General features: G+C 39.5%; 1 protein-coding gene across 1 annotated transcript; it reads right to left on the reverse strand.

Moving 5' to 3' along the window:
* Positions 1–1,495: 1,495 nt before the first annotated feature.
* On the reverse strand, positions 1,496–20,067 carry rnf2 (ring finger protein 2). Its single transcript, XM_044037531.1, has 9 exons — positions 19,989–20,067; positions 10,837–10,933; positions 8,332–8,492; positions 7,950–8,032; positions 7,726–7,858; positions 7,203–7,302; positions 5,944–6,116; positions 3,738–3,927; positions 1,496–2,517 (listed from the first exon to the last, which is right to left on the reverse strand). Exons 2-9 carry the CDS (start codon positions 10,921–10,923, stop codon positions 2,416–2,418), a joined length of 1,029 nt encoding a protein of 342 aa, XP_043893466.1. The 5' UTR covers positions 10,924–10,933; positions 19,989–20,067; the 3' UTR covers positions 1,496–2,415.
* Positions 20,068–21,006: the final 939 nt, after the last annotated feature.

Here is a 21,006-nt window from a genome sequence, read left to right on the forward strand (position 1 = left end):
TGAGCTAGCTTCGTTATTAGGCCTTTGTCGTACTTTCTACGTCCGTATAGTTCTGCTATAGTCGTAGGTTTGTGCACGCGGAACCTTCCGCAGTCACTTATATATTTTGTGACAACATATGGGCCTGTCCAGGTGGTGGCGCACAAACCAACCTTGCTTGAGATTATGCGAAGAGGTTCAGCAGTGGCAACTAGTCGTGAATTCACCCGTTTTGTAACCTAAAGAATCGTGATTGGTGAGTGCAATGTTACTGAAATTTCGTACTGGTCTAGCATGCAAAATGCTAGACCAGGGGTGACCAAACTTTTTTAAGGGCCAAGATTTCTGGGGGCCAATGGACACAATTAGCATTTTTATGTCAATGTAACCAAATCTAAGCCACGCAGGAGTGAATTTTTTTTTAGATGGATGCATCTGTCTATCACGACACAGGACTCTGGTTTCAAAGCGTCATACCAAATCTGGGGGCCGTACAAAATCTGACCAAGGGCCAAGATGGCCTGCAGGCAAGACTTTGGACATGTCTGCACTAGACCCTCACTTTTGTACAAATGGAACGACGGGAAAAAAAAGTTCACCCCAGGCCTCAAACTCCCTCTCTCTCTCAGCACTTCGATCGAGTTAAACATTGTTAGCCGTTCAAACTGTCAAAATTTCTATGTTGTTTTTTTTATTTGAAAGATAACAGAGACATGTTTGGGGGAAAAAAACTCAACAATGATCAAATGATCAAAACTAAAACCAAAAGAAAACCTGCTACAGTCAGTACAGTCTACTGCAGATGCAAACGGAATGGTCGTGAGCTGCTGGTCAGTGGCAACGCGCATAATTAACCAGCTACTACTTATACATGACGTTAAACAGGTGCCCTGCCCCCATCACACTGTATGTCGACAGAAGAATGTCGCACTGAAATGCAGACGTTCATTTTGAATGTTTCTCATAACACTGACTTTTTAAAGACACACACACACACACACAAAATGATCAAAATCAGTTTGGGACCCAAATAAAAAATCTCCCATGACCCATCCATGGGTCCAGACCCAGTCTTTGATTAACATTTTACAAACGTCATAAATTCTTGGGGGGTTGTAAATCACTCCAAGTTCAGGATTCGGTCAGGTGACAGTCAGTCATAATTTTCAAAGTAAATAGAACACAGTGTTTGCGTCGTGCCTGAGTGATGGTTCGACTTCCAATTCAGGTGTTGACACACACACACGCCCAAATATGTCCTGAACGCAGCTTCATCTTCAAAAGATCCAGAGGGGGTTTCACTTCAGGGCACATTTGATGGCATAATGAGGCTACATCCAAACTCACTTTTTCATTTTCATCTGTGACACCTGTGCTGTTCTTGCTGAAACATAATAATAACAATAATAATAATAATAATAATAATGTCCACCATCGAGGAAAACACACTGAATTGAGAGTAAATTAGTAATTTTCAAGGGGGTTCAATTTGGATTTAAAGGCCCGACAGGTGAAATTCTGACACTGAAGTTTATTATGAAAAGGCTTAAGGGCAACAAAGAGGAACTGTGAGAGCAGATGTGATACCAAATTTCAGAGACAGAAAATTGCAAAAATCTCTCAAAAAAAATGTCAGAGAACTTAAATGACATGCACGTAAGAGGTGAAATATTTCAGTGCGGAATTTCAAACTGAAGCCCTCAATTATTACTTGATATAATAATAAGAGGTTACTATAGAACTTTCCCGCCATGTCAGATTCTTCACAAGCAGGTGTGGCTGAATAGAATGTGTGTACATCAGGGGGTATTTACAATATTATCTTCACATTTTTTCAAGCAGTTATGTGACTCCTGTGTAGTCTCTAAATGACCTGTTGTTGGCGCCATCTTTAACATCGTCATCGTTAACACAGAATAGGGGGGGGACACCGTTCCAAGACTAATAACACAGTATAACAACAACAACAGTGTACAGTGAAGTGAGACTGTGAGTGGAGTTGCAGAGGAAATCTAAAGCAACTGTTAGCAGCAGGTCTCTGTTTGTGTGAGTGACCTGCTGCACTGACCTGCTACCTTCTACTGAGAAAGATAGAAAGGGACACAAAGATACAGAGGATATAAAACAAGTTGTTTTTTTTGTTAGTTTTTTGTTTTACTTTGTACAAGAGTCCTTTTTGAGGGTCTTCACAAACACCCCCAATCTCCTTCAGACACACACACACGCTCACTTACACTCTCTCTTCTGGTATCTGTATGTATGTATGTGTGTGTGTGTGTGTGTGTGTGTGTGTGTGTGTGTGTGAGTGTGCATGCACGCGCACATGTAGCCAAGTCCATCTGTTTATTTCCTACTGCTGAGTGTGTATGTGTTTTTTTGAGTGTGTATGCGTGCGTGTGTGTGCACGTGCTTTGTATACTTGTATACTTAATGTGTCTACTTGTGTTCTTTAGTTGGGGCAAAGTAGAGCTCCATAGGTTTGTTCACCTTCCAGTACTTTTCGCTGACCAGCTCCAGAGAGAAGGAACCATTGAGGACCTGCGGACAGAAGCAAAGGGTTGTAAATGTGACAGTACAGGAGGAAGCAAACTGCATTAGATTGATGCGTTCCAGGTGTAGTTGGAGTCAGAATTTCTGAGTTCCTGGACGAAAATGTCTCAGAAAGTCAGAGAAAATGGCCACTGATTGGTCAGAGTGCCGTCACAGGAAGAGGAAGAGACGTCCGACACAAAAATCAAGCCGAACACTGCCCAAATGTAGATCAGTTAAAAAGACTGAAATATTCCAAAAACGTGGTGTGTTTGGCGACAGCACTGCTGAACACGATAACTGATTCTAATGATTCAGTTACACTGAAAACAACTGCTTCACAAGTCACTAGTTTGTGTCACGTGCAAAACAATGTCACGGCACTTTCATGCAGCTGTGCAGTGATGACTCCACCCACGTTGAGTAGGCCCTATTTTCTAGTGGAAAACCAACCTAAACCGTGCTGTGTCGTGCCGAGGCGAGCTGAACAATGGCTGTAGATCAGTTACTAAGTCCTGAAAACATGCGTTAATCTCCAAACTTCAGCAAAGGACACTACAATATTTAAACAGAGGAGTCTGGTTACCCTTATACAGTTCTATCACTATTTGGCTCTACTAGACTCGGTTTGGTTTCAGTCACGTCGTTTTCCTTTACCTCATAGTTCCTCCTTAACGTGGGCAGAGTTGTCGTAGCACGTGGTTTTATACGCAACACAAACACGTGTAAAGCAGTTGTTTTGGGCATAACTGAATCATTAGAATCAGTTGATTTAAAAGATTTGTTCCTGCATTACAGCAACCGTCAGTTCTAGACATTTCCTTTGCTAAATGTTGGAGATTAAAGTAATGTTTTCAGTGATTTTTAAGTCTTTTTAAATGATCTAAAGTTCAGCATTGTTCACTTTGCTTCTTGTGTCGGACGCCGCGCTCATGACTCATGAAAGCTTTATTTTTTATACGTTTACAATGAAAGAAACTGAGATGGAATGAAGAAAGCCAGAATGACCAAGGAAAGAAAATTTGTTATCATAAAGCGGAAAGACCAGGCAGACAATCTCCGAAAACAATGCGATGACGCTAAGTGACAGCAAATGAAAGTACAAGAAAAGAACTGGGATTATGACGGTGTAATTTTCCCAAAGTAGTGTTTTTGGTTGTCTACATGAAAATTGCAAGGATGTCATTTTGGACATTTTCCCACTCTGGATCCTGTGTGTGTGTACTCACAGTGAACTGGTTTCCAGCTGTGGGTATGTAGATGGTGTACTGCTTCTCTGACGCTGCCTCTACATTGACAGGACTGGCCTCAGCGTTTCTCCTCAGCTCCTCCAGAGCCAAGCGCACAGCCAGGTATTTGGACAGGTGGTCCACTGTGGCGTTACCGGACGTCTTGATGTAGCGAGGCACGAACTCCATGCTACACACACACACACACACACACACACACACACACACACACAAAATTAGTTTACAAGAACAGTTTTGTGTTTCCATATAATTACATGGAAGGTGGAAACAAAGACTGCAGTTCCGGGAAATACTTGTTTTGCTCATATTATTATTATTACATTACATGTCATTTAGCAGACACTTTTATCCAAAGCAACTTACAATAAGTGCATTTAAAACATTTGGGTACAAACAAGAGCTAGACGTAATTAAGAGCTTCAAGTAAGCCAAACTATAAAGTGCTAGTCATAAGTGCGATGTATAAGCAAATGTTTTTGTTTTTTTTCTGGAATCTAAATGAAAACAAGAAATAGTTGTTTTTTTGACCAAGCAACAAGGTTGCAAGAACCCTATTGAAATTGCGAAAATTATTAGGGTTCGAGCGGGTCACACGGTGGTGTAGTGGTTAGCACTCTCGCCTTGCAGCGAGAAGACCCGGGTTCGAGCCCCGGTTGGAACAAGGGCCTTTCTGCATGGAGTTTGCATGTTCTCCCCGTGTGTACGTCGGGTTCTGGCTTCCTCCCACAGTCCAAAAACATGCAACGTGGGGATTAGGTGAATTGGACACTCTAAATTGACCATAGGAGTGAGTGTGAGAGTGAATGGTTGTTTGTCTCTAGCTGTGTGTGGCCCTGCGATGGACTGGCGAACTGTCCAGGGTGTACCCCGCCTATCGCCCGATGTAGCTGAGATTGGCACAGCACCCCCCGCGACCCTCGAGTGGAGGATAAAGCGGTTAGATGATGACTGACTGACTGATTAGGGTTCGAGCAACAAGATTGCAAGAACCCTATTGAAACCATAAGGATTACTAGGGTTTGAGCAACAATGTTGCAAGAACCCTATTGAAACCGCATGGATTCTTCTTCTTCACCAAAGTAAATTGCGTTTTTGAGGCCCTGAGCATGCCCTAAAACTCACCAATTTTTGCAACCGCATCAGACCTGGTGTAAAATTACGTATATTAGTGTTTTGGGAATGTGCGTCAAAAAATTAAAGTGGAAGGGGCTAAAAACGGACGCAAAAAACTTGTATTAGGTCATCTGCTGTCAGGTTTAACGTACATGAACGAAACTTAGTACACATGTTCATTCGGTGGGGACGGTCAAAAAAAGTCAGTGACGACTTCCCTGTGAATCCTACAGGAAGGCCGCCATTTTGGATTGCACGCCAAAACAGAGGCGATTTTGGCCATTTTGCACCAATGGTATGTGAACGAACTTGTCCTAGAGCTTTCATGGGATCACCTTCAAACTTGGTGAGGTCACTGTGGACAAGTTGAGGATCTAAACTGATAGAAGGTCCCATCCCAACCAAATTTGCTAGGGTTGATGATGGACCATGGCTGAAGATGTCTATACAAAAACTGTACATTTTGAAAACAGCGCCTCCTGGTGGTAACAGAAAATACAAAAAAATCACGATTTCGGTAATAACTTTTAGAGAGTTCATCGTATCAAACTCAAAATTGGTGAAAACACTCAAAACACATGGTAGATGATAAGAAATCGGTGTTTCTATGGCAACAATGCAAAGTTGGATATTTACGACAAAAAAAACAAACTGCTACAACTTTGCGAATCCTAGTCCCATCTGAACCAAACTTGCTAGGATTGATGATAGGACTGAAGACGTCTATATGAAAAAATCCATTTTCAAAAACAGCACCCCCTGGTAATGGGAGACAGCATTACACTTAGAGTTTTTGGTTCTGCTCTAACAGGGATCGTTGTATCCACTTGAAACTTGATATTTAAGACCTCAGACCCGTCCTGAACATGTCTGTAAAAGGTCACCTCCCTACAGGAAGTAGAAAGCCTGAAACAGGAAGTAAAGTCTAACATTGTCCGATCCGCAGGAAACTTGATATTTGAGTCATGGGACCTTCCCTGAAGTAGTTTACGGACACACCTTTCACCCAACAGGAAGTCGGCCACTTTAAGCAGGAAGTGCCCTCTAACTTTGCGCAGGGAGTGAAAAGTACCTGTTGTGACCGTCTTCTTTCTCCATCAGGGTGGGGTGTGGCCTAAACACCAGCTCTATTTCACTCGCACCGCCATCAATCGCAGAGTCCCCACCCCCATTCTCAGCAGAATTGTCCATGTCCAAGCCACTGTCATCGCTCGTCTTGGTGCGTTTGATGCTCGGGCCCGCCTCCTAGAGGGAAACACATGACACATGATCATTATTACTATGATTACAGTGCACTCATGACAAAGGATTTTAATTACAGTCAATGTACGCAGCAACGCACCTCATGTAAAGAGTTATATTGTCCTTTAAATCGAACATTGATGTGCAGTTGGCAGATGTTTAGGGAGAAACTTGTCAAACTTGTTGTAGACAATTTAGCAATCGTTTAACACTTGATTAATCGCTGTGTCTCTAATTACCTAATCGAAATCCTATCCAATCCAACTTTATTCATAAAGCACTTTAAAAAACAACAACAGCTGAAGCAAAGTCTTGAAATCCTCCTCGAAGCACTCACAGGCAGTCTTAAAAGCAGAACTATGCAGGAATTTCACAGCTTCGGGGTCATAGTGATAGTTAAATGTCTTAAATGTTGCGGCGAGATTGAGGCTGTCTCCACTGCCCCCTACTGTCTGCTAGTGAAAAGCCAGCCTTTTGTGAGATCAGGAGTCTCCAGAATCAGGAGGTCTCACAAAAAACATGTACTGATAACGTTATTTTAGACGTTGCGAAAAAGAAGCAGAGAAAGATGTTGTCGAAGTAGGTATGACTGAGTGAGGAGGGACCACAAACACATACTCATCAGACTGGCTTTTTCACAAATGGTGAGAATAGAAACTCCGTGGAAAAAAGACAGTGAAAAACTACAGTGAGGGTAAAGCAGTAAACAATAGACGGATGTGTACGATGGTGTTATGTACTCCAAAACTGTAGGGGGCGCTCCATAGAGGGCAAAAAACACACACCAGTGCGTTTTGGCTCATGTCTTTTTCTGGATGTGAAGAGAAAGTAAAATGGTTCTCAAAAAAAGTAATGACGTCTTTTTAAACTGAACTGATGTATGTATCCCATGAACAACTTTAAACAAAGTGTACAACGACTTTAAAATTAATGTATGCGTTTTTTTGTAGGCTATACTTCAGGCCCTTTAAAGGCCTTGTCTTCTTTAGAACATAAAGTATTTTCCCACGTACAAGATTTGGCAAGGGCAAAAATAAATGTATTAATCTATTGACAAAGTGTGATTACACATTGGTTAGGATCACTTACCTGATTACTGTGAACAGAAGCGTTGCTACAGTGGGAGGAGTCGCCATTGTCTTCAGCTCCGCTACCGTTTTCCACCGTGTGTCTTTTCCCACGCTGCAGTCTGACAAAGAAAGAGACAAAAACATACATTAAGTCGTTCATTCTTAGCGATTCATGTTCCATCTCGATCTCTTCACGGTATCTGATTTTCAAAAATGGAGAGCCGGAAACTGTAATACATTTTGATTTAATAGCTGCTCATTAAACTTTATAACCATAGATTAAATATTGAAATGATAATTATCACCGGAGGGCGTGGCTTCAATAGTGCTGCAGTAAGTAGTGGGTGCCGTGTGCCTCCAATTGAGGAATGGCATTGAGACTGTATTTGCATCAAATCTGATTGTTTTAGCTCAAGTTCACAAGCCTTTTCCAGTTTATTCCTAATCTTGAGGTACATAAAGATCCCCGCCTGTAATATTGGTAGCAAGAGTGAGTACCATATCTGCTCTTGTGTGTGAATGTGCGTTATTTGTGTGTTTACCTGGTCATCGCCTGTATCTTCAGCCCCTCCTCTATGCTGTGGGACAGGGCTTGCTGGTTGTTATGCTTGCTAATGCGGGCCAACACTCTCTCCTGGTGCGCTTCGTACTCGTCACGGCTGGGATAAATTTTACCTGTGATGGGATAAAACAAGTGTAAACCATTATTATTTATTCAACCGTAAGAAAAAATAAACAAAAGACTTTAAAGAATCGGCACACTCACTAATCAGAGCATCAAAATTGGGATCTGGGCGCAGCGACCTCTTTGACACCAGCTTCTTACGACAGGTAGGACACTCTTTGTTACTGCAGAGACACAGAGGACAAATTCAAACAAAAGCACCAATGCCACAGTGTGGAATCTATGACTTTGACAGTACATAAAAGATGTTTCAATACAGAAATAATCAAAACAATGCTGCAAATGTTTCCTGGTTTCCATTCAAGTTTCTGTTAATGAAACTGTCTAGTTTTATTAGTTTATTATTAGTGGTTTGGCAAAAGAAAATTAGTTTTTTTGTGGTGTCCAACTAAAAGTGACGCAGTAAATTAATAGTCGAGGGTAATTATTTCCCGCACTGTGGTAATCAAGGTCACAAACTTACCCAGATCTCAAAGCTGTGATGATGCAGTCGGCACAGAAGCGATGCAGACATTCTTTCGTTGTCATCGTGTTCTTCAGCATGTCCAAACAGATGGGACACATTAGCTCGCTGTGCAAGGACCGTGGTGAGACAGCGATCTCCAGTCCGTCCGTTATAGCTTCCTGTGCCGATACAAAGCAAGAGGACACGTGTTTCCATCGTGGGATTTGGAATGGTAAAGACCTGGGTCCGTGAATTGCCCAGGTCATAAGTACTAAAAATGAAGGCAACTGGACTTCCGTTCTTGAAGACATGGTTCCCTCATGCTACTCAGGGAGAACAATGACCCTGATGAATCTCACATGATGGAATTGTTAATGACCCCAAGGGGCCACCAAGGGTTTAAAAACCCAGGGACTCCCACACTAAAACCATAACTGAAGAGGGCTTTTGGATGAGAGGTGAAATGTCTTCAAGAACCCAACAGAAGTCCAGCAGCCTTCATTTTTCTGCACTTAAGACTGGATCAGGCTTGCGTTTCCACTGAGAACAGCAACTTTACTTGTGTCGGCAGATGGCTGTGCAGTGCAAGATCTTAATGACGACAACATCGAACGAGGATATCGGACGCCAACAACAACACAAAGGACAACAATGGGGACATCCAGCAGCTCTTCTTCTCCTGCTCAGTTTGTCTCAATAAGACTTCAAGCTTTGTATGAAAAAAGACTGCTTCCTTGGAATATATACACCAATCACTAGGGAGTTACGTTTCCGGTCTAGTCCGTACCATTTTATTTTACTCTGATACCCCAAGTGAAGGGTGCCAAAGAATGGAATGGTTGGAGGTTGGTACCAATCCTCATGTAAACGCTATAATAAATACATACCATACTGTACCAAACCTTTCCACTCGATTCAGTGTCTATGTAATAATATCAAACAAAAAAACAACAACAATGTGGTTAGGGCTGGGTACCGAATTTCGGTTCTTTTATGGCACTGACCGGAATGCTTTGATACTACTGTGTATCGAAACATGCCTTGTTTTTCGGTCCAAAGTTTTGGTACCTATGGAGTTAATTACGTGATCAAGATCTGATAATGCTGCTGGTGATTGACTGTAACTTTATACGTGGTTGCGGCGTCCAGGAAGAATACAATGCTGTTACGCCCACAGACCAGGATCACATGCATCTCTGTTGTTAACTACACATTAGGGCTGGGCAATATGGCATATCTCGATATTTTTTCGCTGAATGGCGATACTCAATATATATCTCGATATTTTTTCTGTGACATAATTGTCACAGAGCATTATAAAATATCAGATAAAATGTCTTCCAAACCCTTTAAAAAAGTACAGTCTTTTATAAGTTTAAGCTGCATGCCAAATGTCAGAATTAAAAATGCTCCTTGAATAAAATAAAACAAATCTCTTTCCCACATGACAATAATATACAGTAATTAATTCAAAAATACAATTCTGTTACAATTGTAACAGTAACAATAAACACTTTCCCACTGATGTATTTAGTGCAACTGCACTGCAAACTGTTATTTCAAAAAGAAAAGAAACAACAAAAACAGATGACGGAAATATGACTACACTAGTGTAAGCCATTCACCTCCTCTCAACCATAGCTCTATTGTGGATATTACAGAGCCAGCGTGGCCTGACTTAAAATCACCACCACCTGACTCCGCTGACGAGTACAGAGTACTGACGGCGCTGTGTCGGGATTTCAACAGGTGTTGAATGTGTTTGTTTACTTGAATTAACGTTACTGCAGTGTAACATGTGCTGGGATCCATGTAACGCTAACTTAAGATATTACTGTGTAGTTTTATGTTATGACTATATAGCTAACTAAATGAAAAGCTAACTGAATATAGACAGTAACTGATAAAGCTTAACCTGATAAAATCGGTTGTTAAACAGCTTAGCGTTATGTTTATCTTGTCCTCACAGTAGCCTATGAACCTGATGTGAGGAGGAGGACAAGGCCAGTCAGTGTGAATCTGTTCACACTGGCAGAAAAAGGGAAAATGAGTGACGAAAAACAAGCCATAGCCACAGCCACAACTTTATTGTTAAAGGTTTTGCAGCCCTTTTCTACAGTGGAGGTGAGTAAGCTGTTGCTATTGTTGACCAGTTAATCCTAGGTTATCTCAGCCTAGATTATGTTTTTTTGAGTAATAATAATATAACCATGTTATTGTCCTTAGTGAAAATGACTTGTCACTTGTTTGCAATGAAAATCAATCGTAGTTTTTTTCATTTTTTTGAGTGTAAAAACTGAAAAATAAAAACTAAGGATGGATTTGTACCATAATGTGTAATGTAATTTTCTTTTTTTAGAAATTATATTATAAAACTGGTAACGAAAAAAGTATCAATCAGGAACCGTTATCGAAATGAAGGAATCGGTATCGAAAAGTTTTGATTGATACCCAGCCCTAAACGTGGTGGTGTTTAGATGCAGCAGTTGAACAACAGTGAGGTGAAGTCTCAACAGTATTTACCTGTGGCGTTCTCTGTAACTCGTACAGACTCAGTTCCCAGGTCTTACTGAGGGGCTGAACCCCATTGGTCTGGACTGTCTGAGTCATGACTGCAAATCTGAAACAAACACAAACACAAACACACACACACACATTTTACTTTTCTTTCCAGGATGTAATGGTAACCACATTCAAATAATAACTTCAGCTTTTTTTTTTGTTTATGTTTGCAGACAAATGAAAAGCTATCACTTTGGAAGTTGAAAAGGTTTCATAAATATAAATGAAAAAAGCAACTCCACCACCTGAATTTTGCTAGAAAACACTGAGGATCATCATTCCTAATAAACACCTTGTTTAAACTTACTTTCCACAAAACATTATTATTAATAACTCACTAAATACTCTAATATAACCAAGTATTTTTCTGTTCTGATTGTTCAGGTTTTTTCATGTGTATGTTTGGTTTGTGCCCAAAACAAGACATTTTGTGTACATTTTAATTTAGGTGTATATGCTTTCTAATGAAAATTGCATTTAATCACATCTATTTTAGTTTATTTTCAAAGAATAATGTATACTATGATTGACTTCCTGAAGAGAAGTCCACCTTGTTTAGTGCCAGGTTTTTATTCAGTAAAAATGCTCCAAGTTCGGACTTCCGGGAAGGCGCAGATAGATGACATCTTAAGTCAAGAGGTTGAGAAAAAACTAGCAACTGCAGAGCGGCAAGATCAACAAGGCTGAGTCGCGGATCGAAAAGCTGGAACATTGGGCACAAGAGGCTAACAATGCTCTTATCATCTCATTACAAGAACAAAAAGACCTGCAGAATAAGTTAACGGATCTGGAATCCAGATCGAGGAGGAATAATCTCCGTATCTACGGAGTTTCAGAGGGATAGGCGGGCGAGTTTGTTCAAGACCAAGTTTGTTCAAGACCTGCTCCGTTGTGAACTCCACCTGCCGGAAGATTCTAATCTCAAAATTCAAAGAGCGCATTGGTCACTTGCACAGAAACCTGCAGATGGAGCCCATCCGAGACCCATCATTTCTGGAATTCTCTACTAAAGATAGAGTCCTGAGAGAGGTATGGAGAAAGAAAATACAGCTGGGAAACAAGGTCCTGTCTTTCGACCACAATTACGCGACAGGTTGTGCAAAAGAGGAAGGAGTATAATTCTGCTAAAAGAATATTGAAGGAGAAAGGCGTCTGGTTCCAGATGCCGTTTACCAGGATGAGGATCCATTGGGAGACGGGAACTCGAGTCTACAACACCGCCGGGGAGGTTAAGCAGGAATTAGAGAGACGCGGACTTGCTGAGAAGACACCGGCGACACCGACGACCGCGGCGGCGGCAGCCGGGCTGGAGTCACGGCTCAGTTCAGCCGTGGAGTGGCAGCATAATGAGGAACTATTCTACAGCAGCCGCACGAGCCAAGGAAAAGCTGCAAGAGTTCCAAAGATTCTTTGACTGAAGATCAATGATAATAAAACAAAGCAAAACCGGTAAAAAAAAAAAAATCTGTGTTTTTAGTTGTCAGAATAATGGTTACCATGCTATTCCTATGCTAAAAGAAAAGCGACTGTCGGAGGTCTGGGTTACCTATTTTTTCCTTTCTAAGTTCTAATGTTGGACTCATTTAGAATGACTATAACCCTCACTGTAGGCACTGTCATTTCTAAGTTAGGCCCCTCTTTATCTAAGGGGGTTTTTCCTAGATCCACCAACGGGATCAGATTGTGGGAGGACAGTAAGATCCTCAACTGTTTGGAAGTTCACCCGTTATATTTGATATGTTTGTTCCATGCCACCGTATTGGCATTGATAGTGGGGCTACTGATGTTTTCTTTTGTCTTTATTCTTATGAATGATACAGAGTAACAACGTGAGAATAGTGTCCTTAAATGTGAATGGCTTAAACAATGTAATTAAAAGAGGAAAAGTAATGGCAAAAATTAGGAAAGAAAAAATTCAAGTGATATATTTACAAAAAACACATCTAACTCAGCAAGAACACGATAAACTGAGGAAATTTGGATTTAAAAATACATTTTTCAGTTCATTTAGGAAAGGTCCTAAGAGAGGAGTCGCTATATTAATTTCCAACTCTGTCAATTTTGAACTCATCGAAGAAATAAATGACAAAGAAGGGAGGTAACAAGGTAACAACCTAAAAGGAATTCATATAGTTCATCAATATCATATAGGTCATCGGATAGGGCTTTTCGCTGATGATGTTATTGTGGCCCTTCAAAACCCAGATAGGACATTTCCTAATCTGATGTCAATATTAGAAGATTATGGTAAATACTCAGGTTATAAACTAAACATAGCAAAAACACAAGTTCTTACACTGAATTATTCCCCAGGCCAAAAAATTAGAGAAAAATTTAAAATAAAACGGAATTCCAAAGTAATTAAATACCTAGGTGTGGTTTTGACAAAAGACCACTTTAAAACATTTGAAATTAATCATAAAAACATTAACAATAATATCAAGACAGATATCGGGTGGTGGTCTGCTTTTAACATGGACTTTGAGACACGAATCGAGGTAATAAAAATGAATTTGGTACCAAGACTGTTATATCTTTTCCAGTCCATCCCTCAGATGATTCCAGATACACAATTCAGACACTGGGATAAACCTATATCTAGATTTATCTGGGCTGGAAAAAGACAGAGGGTCAGGTATAAGACACTTCAACTACCATTAGAAGAGGGGGGGGGCTGTCCCTGCCTAATCTGAAACTTTTACTTTTACGCAGCTCAAGTAAAGTTCCTGGTTTCTACATGCTGCCCCCTATATCAGGCAAGATGGAAAGACATAGAGATCAAGATGGAAAGTTTCCAGATTCAAGCATAGACATAGGGGACATAGGAAACAAATTGGCTCAACAAAGCAAAAATGAAATTATTAAACAAACATTGGCGATCTGGAGTAAGATGGTAAAAGAATATAATATGGAGGGAGATATCAAATTATTAATTTGGCCTGCTCTGGATCCCAGATTTGAACCAGGAATTAGTGATGCTGGATTCAGGCGATGGTGTGACAGGGGCATCACAGCAATATGCACAATAACTCACAGAGCGCTCTTAAAAAGTTTCAGTGAGTTACAGATGGAATTTGGACTAGAAAACAAAGACTTTTTCCGATACCTGCAATTAAGAGATTTTTATGAGAGAAGAATCAAACCAACATTGTCTAAAGAGGGCAATACAGTGGTAGATACCCTGATGTAGCATACAAAAAGAATAGAAAAATAATATCTAATATTTATCAAAGTCTTCAGAAGCAGAATGGGATCAATACAGGATACATTAAAGCAAAATGGGAGAAAGAACTAAACATGGAAATAACAGAGGAGGAGTGGCGTTCTATGTGGAATGCACAGCATTCATCTACAAGTTCTAAGAAGTGGCGAATATTTGGATGGAAGAACTTGATTCGTTTTTTCATTACACCTCTTACAAAAAGCAAATTCTCTCAATGTCAAGAACAGTGCTGGAGGGGAACGCAGATCATTCCCATATATTTTGGCTATGCCCAAAAATTCAAACCTTCTGGAGTTATGTATGTACTACTGTGGCAAAGATCTTGGGATATACAATTCCTAATAATGTGATGGTCCTCTATGTCTGTGTCTTTAATGATGTGGTTGAAAAGAATGATTGGTATCTGTGTAAAATACTGTTGATGGCTTGTAAAAAAGTTATAACAAAATGCTGGTATAAATCTGAGTCTCCTAGCATTAACCAATGGATGGACAAAGTGAAGGAAATGTGTTGCATGGAAAAGATGACTTTCTCTCTCAGATCTAGAGCAACCTTTCCCTGGAAATGGGAGAAATGGACTGCTTTTATCAAAACATCTGAGGACGCTACACACTAACAAGCAAAGTCACTGGACATTCTATATATATATATATATATACACACATACATACATAGGACTTTTAACTGAGGAGCCCCCTTGTTTTTGTCTTTGTTTTTGTCTTATTTTCTTATATGTTAATTGTCGCTTATACTGAAAGAAAAAAAAAAAAAATGCTCCAAGTTCATCCCCATTTCCAGAACTGTATGTTTGTGCTTTACATGGATCATATGACGGTTCTGTTTTAAGGACAGCTTATTTTTGCAAAGTTACAAAAAAAACCTTTATGTTAACTACAAATTCTGAAAAAATGTTTTTGTCTAAACACTTTTAATTCGTACATTACTTATCAGGTTGTTGGCACTGATTCACATTTTTTGACAGGATTTGTTGGTAAAATAACTAAAAAAAAACAGATTTCATAGGACTCTACCTCACTGATGATAGGTCAGACAAGTTGGTGCTTCGTTTAACCAGGATCACTATAAACAATCCTTGAATGATACCGAGCAACTGTTGGCGGGATATTTTGATCAACATGTCCGTCCTTGATTCACAGCCAGAGACAAGCCAAAGAAAAAACATTCTAAATCAGTCCAATTTACAGCTGGTAATTAGACCAAACATTCTTATTAGCACACAGTTGTACTGTACTTATTTCATAAAGACAGTAATTATGGGCCATGCATCTCCAAATTTTGACATAGAAGATATTTAGGTTGAGCAAGGGATGCATGGTGTTGAACGTTAAATAATCGGGAGTGTTTGGGGCTCGATAACTGAAACCTTTCCAAAGCATGATGCGGCAGATGTAAATATAAATGTTCCTCATTGTGTGAAATAAATAAACACAAGAAAATAACAGTTGGAGAGAGGACAAGTGCAGACGGCAAGAAGGTAGCAGTTTATTAAGCTGCTTTTAAATAGCCAAGATAATGAAATCAATATGGAGAGACCATATTTATAACCGTCATCCATATTAAAACGTAGAAACTGTACACAACTCATATCCTTGATTAAAAAACAAACTAGGCCTGGATATTTCCTTCCAAACAGTATAATGTTATTTTCATAATCGATTAATATATCAAATATTTTTGAGATTAATCGAGTACTTGTTTGGTCCGTAAAAATGTAGAAAAAATGTCAATCAGTGTTTCTCAAACCTGGAAATGATGATGTTTCTCAAATGTCATGGTTTTGTCCACAAACCAAATGATTCAGTTTTAATGACTTCTTCATTGTATGGAGCAAAGAAACCAGAAAATATTCACATTTAAGAAGCCGAAAAGTCAGAAAACTTGTTTTAATTATTGAACGAATAATTAATTTATTGTAGGGGTGGGAACAAATAATTGTTGCAGCCCTAAAAGTTATGATTATCAAAATAATCATTTTTAAGATGCATTACGATAGATATGGACGAAACATTTTAATTTGTTGAAAACATTTCAACAATTCATATTTAATATTTATCAAACAGACCTCTGCTGCCACCCTGTGGCTTTACCCCAGCATTGCACCTTGGGTAACACAGCTGGCTGCCGAATCAATTAAGTCATATTTTAATGGATAAACATATGGCAAGGTTTTGTTCTCATAATATTTGTTTGTTAACAAATGTGCTACAATTTAAATTTAACAAAAAAGTGCAACATGTTTATGTTGCAAACTTTGGCGTTGCAACAATTAATCAATTGTATTTTATATTGGATAAAAGTTTTCTTTTATTTTAGGGTATATTTCAGTATTTACAATGTATTAACACTGACCTGTGAGAAGCACAAACCTTTAAAAAAGGGACATTTTGCAGGGGCTCAGAACAACACCCTGTGTCCAGCTTTATATCAAAATATAACAAAATACATTTCGTAAAGTTTCACATTGGTAAAGTCACATTATTATTTATACACAGAAAAATCACATATTTACTTCACCAAACCTCCTGTTCCCCACATGGGAAAGGTTTACTGTTCCCTTCTCTCATTTCTCTTCTCTTTTCTGACTTCACTTTATAGACACACCAGACAAACTAAGAGGATTCAACAGAGGGGGTTTATTCTGCATTTAAGCAGAAAAGGCAGACTCCAACCATCAGATGTTGCACATATTTCTACTGTACTTTATAACGGATAATAAATACAAAGCTGGGTTTTATCGTGATCTGGTTTTGAGATCATTTAATATTGTTTCTTGGCGCAACACTACTTTCAGCCATTACTCCACGTGCAATATTACCTTTTAATTACTAGTTACATTAAATTACATTACATTTAGCAAACACTTTTATCCAAAGCGACATATCAGCCAGGGGTGGAGTCGAACTTGCGACCATTGTGACCATGTCTTTCGCACACGGAGTACTGGTCTTAACCACTGAGCCACTCCACCCCCAGTAGAGTTAGTATCCACTGAGTGTTTTACTCGTAAATAATAATAAACCAAGGGTTATATATAGGGCCGCAATGATTAAATAGTTATTAAAGGCCACATAGACCGGAAGCTCCAATTAACGCTGCGTTTGTGTGTGTATCTGCGTCATTTGATCGGCTCGTTTGCGGCGATTAGGAGGTTTTTTAATCACGAAAACAAGTTAATATATGTAAGTAGACCTCCATAACTAACATATATATGTGTGATACAAGCATTTGATGTCACCTTTAATCGATTACCGAATGAACTGGCAACAATTTTAATAATTGATTGGAGTGTTTACATGATTTAAACAAGCACCATTTCCTGGTTCCTTTGCTCTTTATCACACAGACATCATTGACACCAATAAATAAGACATTTAAAACTGTTATCATTTCAGGGTTCAGGAAACATCCATCAAAATTTGCCAACATTATCTGGACAAAACATGTACTCGATTAACCTAGGAATTTATCAACAGATCAATATATTTAGATAGGTTTATGCATTGTAGAAATAACACAGTTAAACAGTTAAATTTGGGAAACATGTTAAATTTGAGGTTTTCGAAAGTGGAAGAAACCATAGATTGTCCAGCATTATTTCATGTGCAGTATTACATCCACCATTATGGTAGGGATGAGCATGAATACTTGATTATTTGCTCACTCACGATGAAATTGATGAAAGGAGACATATTATCCCCTATTTCTCCAAGTTAAAATTGTTCTCTGGTATCCTAATGAACATGTCTGTAACATGCTTTGGTCAAAATACCATAAGGATGAAGCACCATAGCAGTTCAATAACCCTGCCAAAACCGCCCCTTTCAGAACGCTCGGTTTTGTGCATGGTCCCTTTACATGCAAATGAGACACAGGCAAACACACACCCACTTCTTCCAGGGTGTTTCTGATTTGTCCTTTTTAGTGCGCTCACTCAGCTCCTGTTCCCTCCGCTCCATTCCTCTCCCCCTCCCTCCACTAATTCTCTGACAATATAAACATGGCAGCATGCGCGGAAAACAGCAAGAGTGCCGTCACAGGAAGAGATGTCCGACACAAGGATCTCAGGCGAGCTGCATAAACTGCCGCTGTATGTGACTGTATCAGACTGAGTCTGTGCTCTGGTCATGGAGGACGTACTGAACAAATATTTTTAAATAGGACGTGTCAGAATGGTCAGTTATGAGTTCTACTTGACCTTTTCTTAAAAATGTGTGTGTCTGTACTTCGGTGAATTGCGGTCGCTGACTAAATACGGAGACCGCTGGCCGCAGTCTGATGCGAAGTGGTGTGAACACACGTACACGTTTGCTGACTTTATCCGACACATTAGCTTCATATATAAAATCCTCTGAGGCTGGAAGTTTGTGTAAACACTGTGCTCCACTGTGCAGCCACGAACAGCACACTTGTCCCTCCGCGTTGACATAATACCGCTCTACCTCCCTCGCCTGCACTCTCGCATTTTACAGGGACAAGGTGGAGCTAAGGTGGAGCTCTCGAAGTAAACTTACTGGTGGGGTGGTAACATTCGCGGTGAAATGTGCATGCTGCCGTCATAATGCGCAGGGAATTCAACATCGCGTGTTTTATCGCCTATACTTACACTAAGGGGGACCACGAAAACAGCACATGTATCACTATATGATTGCCTTGCCATAAATATTGATGTATCATGATATTATTGGTATCGTGGACAATGTTTTGTATCGCATCATGAGGTACTCCGTGATTCCCACCCCTACAATAAATTAATTATAAAAATTAGTTCACAATTAATTCAGTAATCCATTAATCATGCGGGGTGTTGTACGTTTTAATACATGCAACATTATTTCCAGTTATTATTAATAATACGATATGCAATATGTAATTATTGTTGTACTTCTATTGTTTTCTTTTAGACCGTTTTTGCACTTTATTCTCCCGTTTATATTTGAGGAATGCACTCAATTCCGTTGTACATGTTACAATGCCAATAAAAGACACTACTATTCTATTTATATTTACATTTCCACTGTGCATATTACTCAACAATAATAGTAAACCATGGGTTCAATATACGGCCGCAACAATTAATCAGTTATTAATCGATTACTAAAATTAATTGGCGAGTGTTTCTAATGATTTAATCAAGCTGTCTGAGTTTTATATTTTCTGGTTGCTTTGCTGCTTAATCTCACATATATCAGTTGCACTTAAGTATTTTACCCTTTGTATTTAGCAATATATTTTAGGACATGTTTGAACAACATTTGATCTATTTGCACTAAAAAGGAACGCACTCAATTTCGTGATAACGTGTACAACGAACGTGTGTACATTTAGTGGAATTTCGAGAGATCTCTGGCACAATAATTTTCTTCGAGATAACTCACTGGAAAAACAAAATCTCCAGATGGTTGAGATACTACGTGCACCTAATCAATTGCAGGTAGACCCCCATGAACAGATTTAATGGGTTTCTAATGCTACTGCTAGTGCTAACTAGCCACTACAGAGGGCAGCTATTCCGCGTAACCCCAACACGCAAGGATAAAATACCAACGACGCAATTCACGTAAAAGCGACACGGGGGACAAATAACGTAGTTGCCTGAAATAAATGCATTAACACGTCAATTTAAACGCACAATTAGCGACACAAAGGAGCTAATACGTGAAATGCTACGACGGAGGAGGTTCGTGAATGTGTCAGAGGGAAAAACAACAACAGAGGAAAAAAGAAGCCGACGCACCAGACTCACTGAGGGGCTCACACATACAAAGCGACCGCTAACCCGCCACTGGAGCACGGAGAACACACGCATCGGCGAAACGTTCACACATACGTGGGCAAAAAATAAAATACGCTTGTTTAAATGTGTACTTACATTTCCAGCTGTGGGTAAACGAGCCGATCCAGACAGACCAGCGCGTTCAGGCGAAGGCAATATGGCGGACGAGCAAGAACCGGTGTCGTCTGGGAAACCGAGGCGCGAGAGGTGGGAGGGGCCGACACATAGACACATACGTAGACGCCTCATTGAGCAGGTTGGTCCGTTGCTGCGGTACGTCAGCGCCTCCGCCATATTGGATGTGGCAGATCTGCCCGTAAACTAATAAAAGGAGATGGACTGAACTTCATAAAGCGCCTTTCTATAAAGTGCTTTAAGTTAATGCCTCTTATTCACCCATTCACACACACACACACAAATATATCTGGGAAACAAATAGTCACCAAAAACAACTATGTAAATTTTAAAGTGATGATTATAAATGTTTACTCCTTATGTTTAGGATAAATAAGCACCAAACCAACGTATGTATTTTTCCTAATGCTGAGTGTTTACAGCTACTAATGTGTGTAACACTGTTACTGTGATGATAAATATTGAAATATTTATATTTAACATTTAATCTGTGTCTATGATAACCAGATCCTGAAATGTAGATATGACATGAGGGTTTTCTGAATAAAGAGCACTAATGTTTACATTTAACTGATTTTAATTAATCGTTTTTATATTCACATTCATATGTTCATTGATGAACATATATACACACATACTGTATATCTACACAGGGGGCATTAATGAACATACATATCTATACAGCTATACAATTACTGTCTGTCTGCATGTGTGTATGTGTGTGTGTGATTAATCGTTTTTATATTCACATTGAGAAACATATATACATATATATATACACTCAGCATTAGAAAAATACATACATTGGTTTGGTGCTTATTATATCCTAAACATAAGGAGTAAACATTTATAATCATCACTTTAAAAGTTACATAGTTGTTTTTGGTGCCTATTTGTTTCACAGATATATTAGTGTGTGTGTGTGAATAGCACTTTGTAGAAAGGCGCTTTATGAAGTTCAGGACATTTCCTTTTATTA

Source organism: Solea senegalensis, linkage group LG1, assembly GCF_019176455.1.
Source record: "Solea senegalensis isolate Sse05_10M linkage group LG1, IFAPA_SoseM_1, whole genome shotgun sequence".
Classification (NCBI taxonomy): Eukaryota; Metazoa; Chordata; class Actinopteri; order Pleuronectiformes; family Soleidae; genus Solea; species Solea senegalensis.

Coding starts and splice junctions, on each gene's coding strand:
- rnf2 (XM_044037531.1), bottom strand. CDS start 10,923: ATGACTCAGACAGTCCAGACCAATGGGGTTCAGCCCCTCAGTAAGACC. Junction 7,303..7,725: donor AAGATACAGGCGATGACCAG/GTAAACACACAA, acceptor TTTCTTTGTCAG/ACTGCAGCGTGGGAAAAGAC. Junction 2,518..3,737: donor CAGCTGGAAACCAGTTCACT/GTGAGTACACAC, acceptor TTCTGTCCGCAG/GTCCTCAATGGTTCCTTCTC.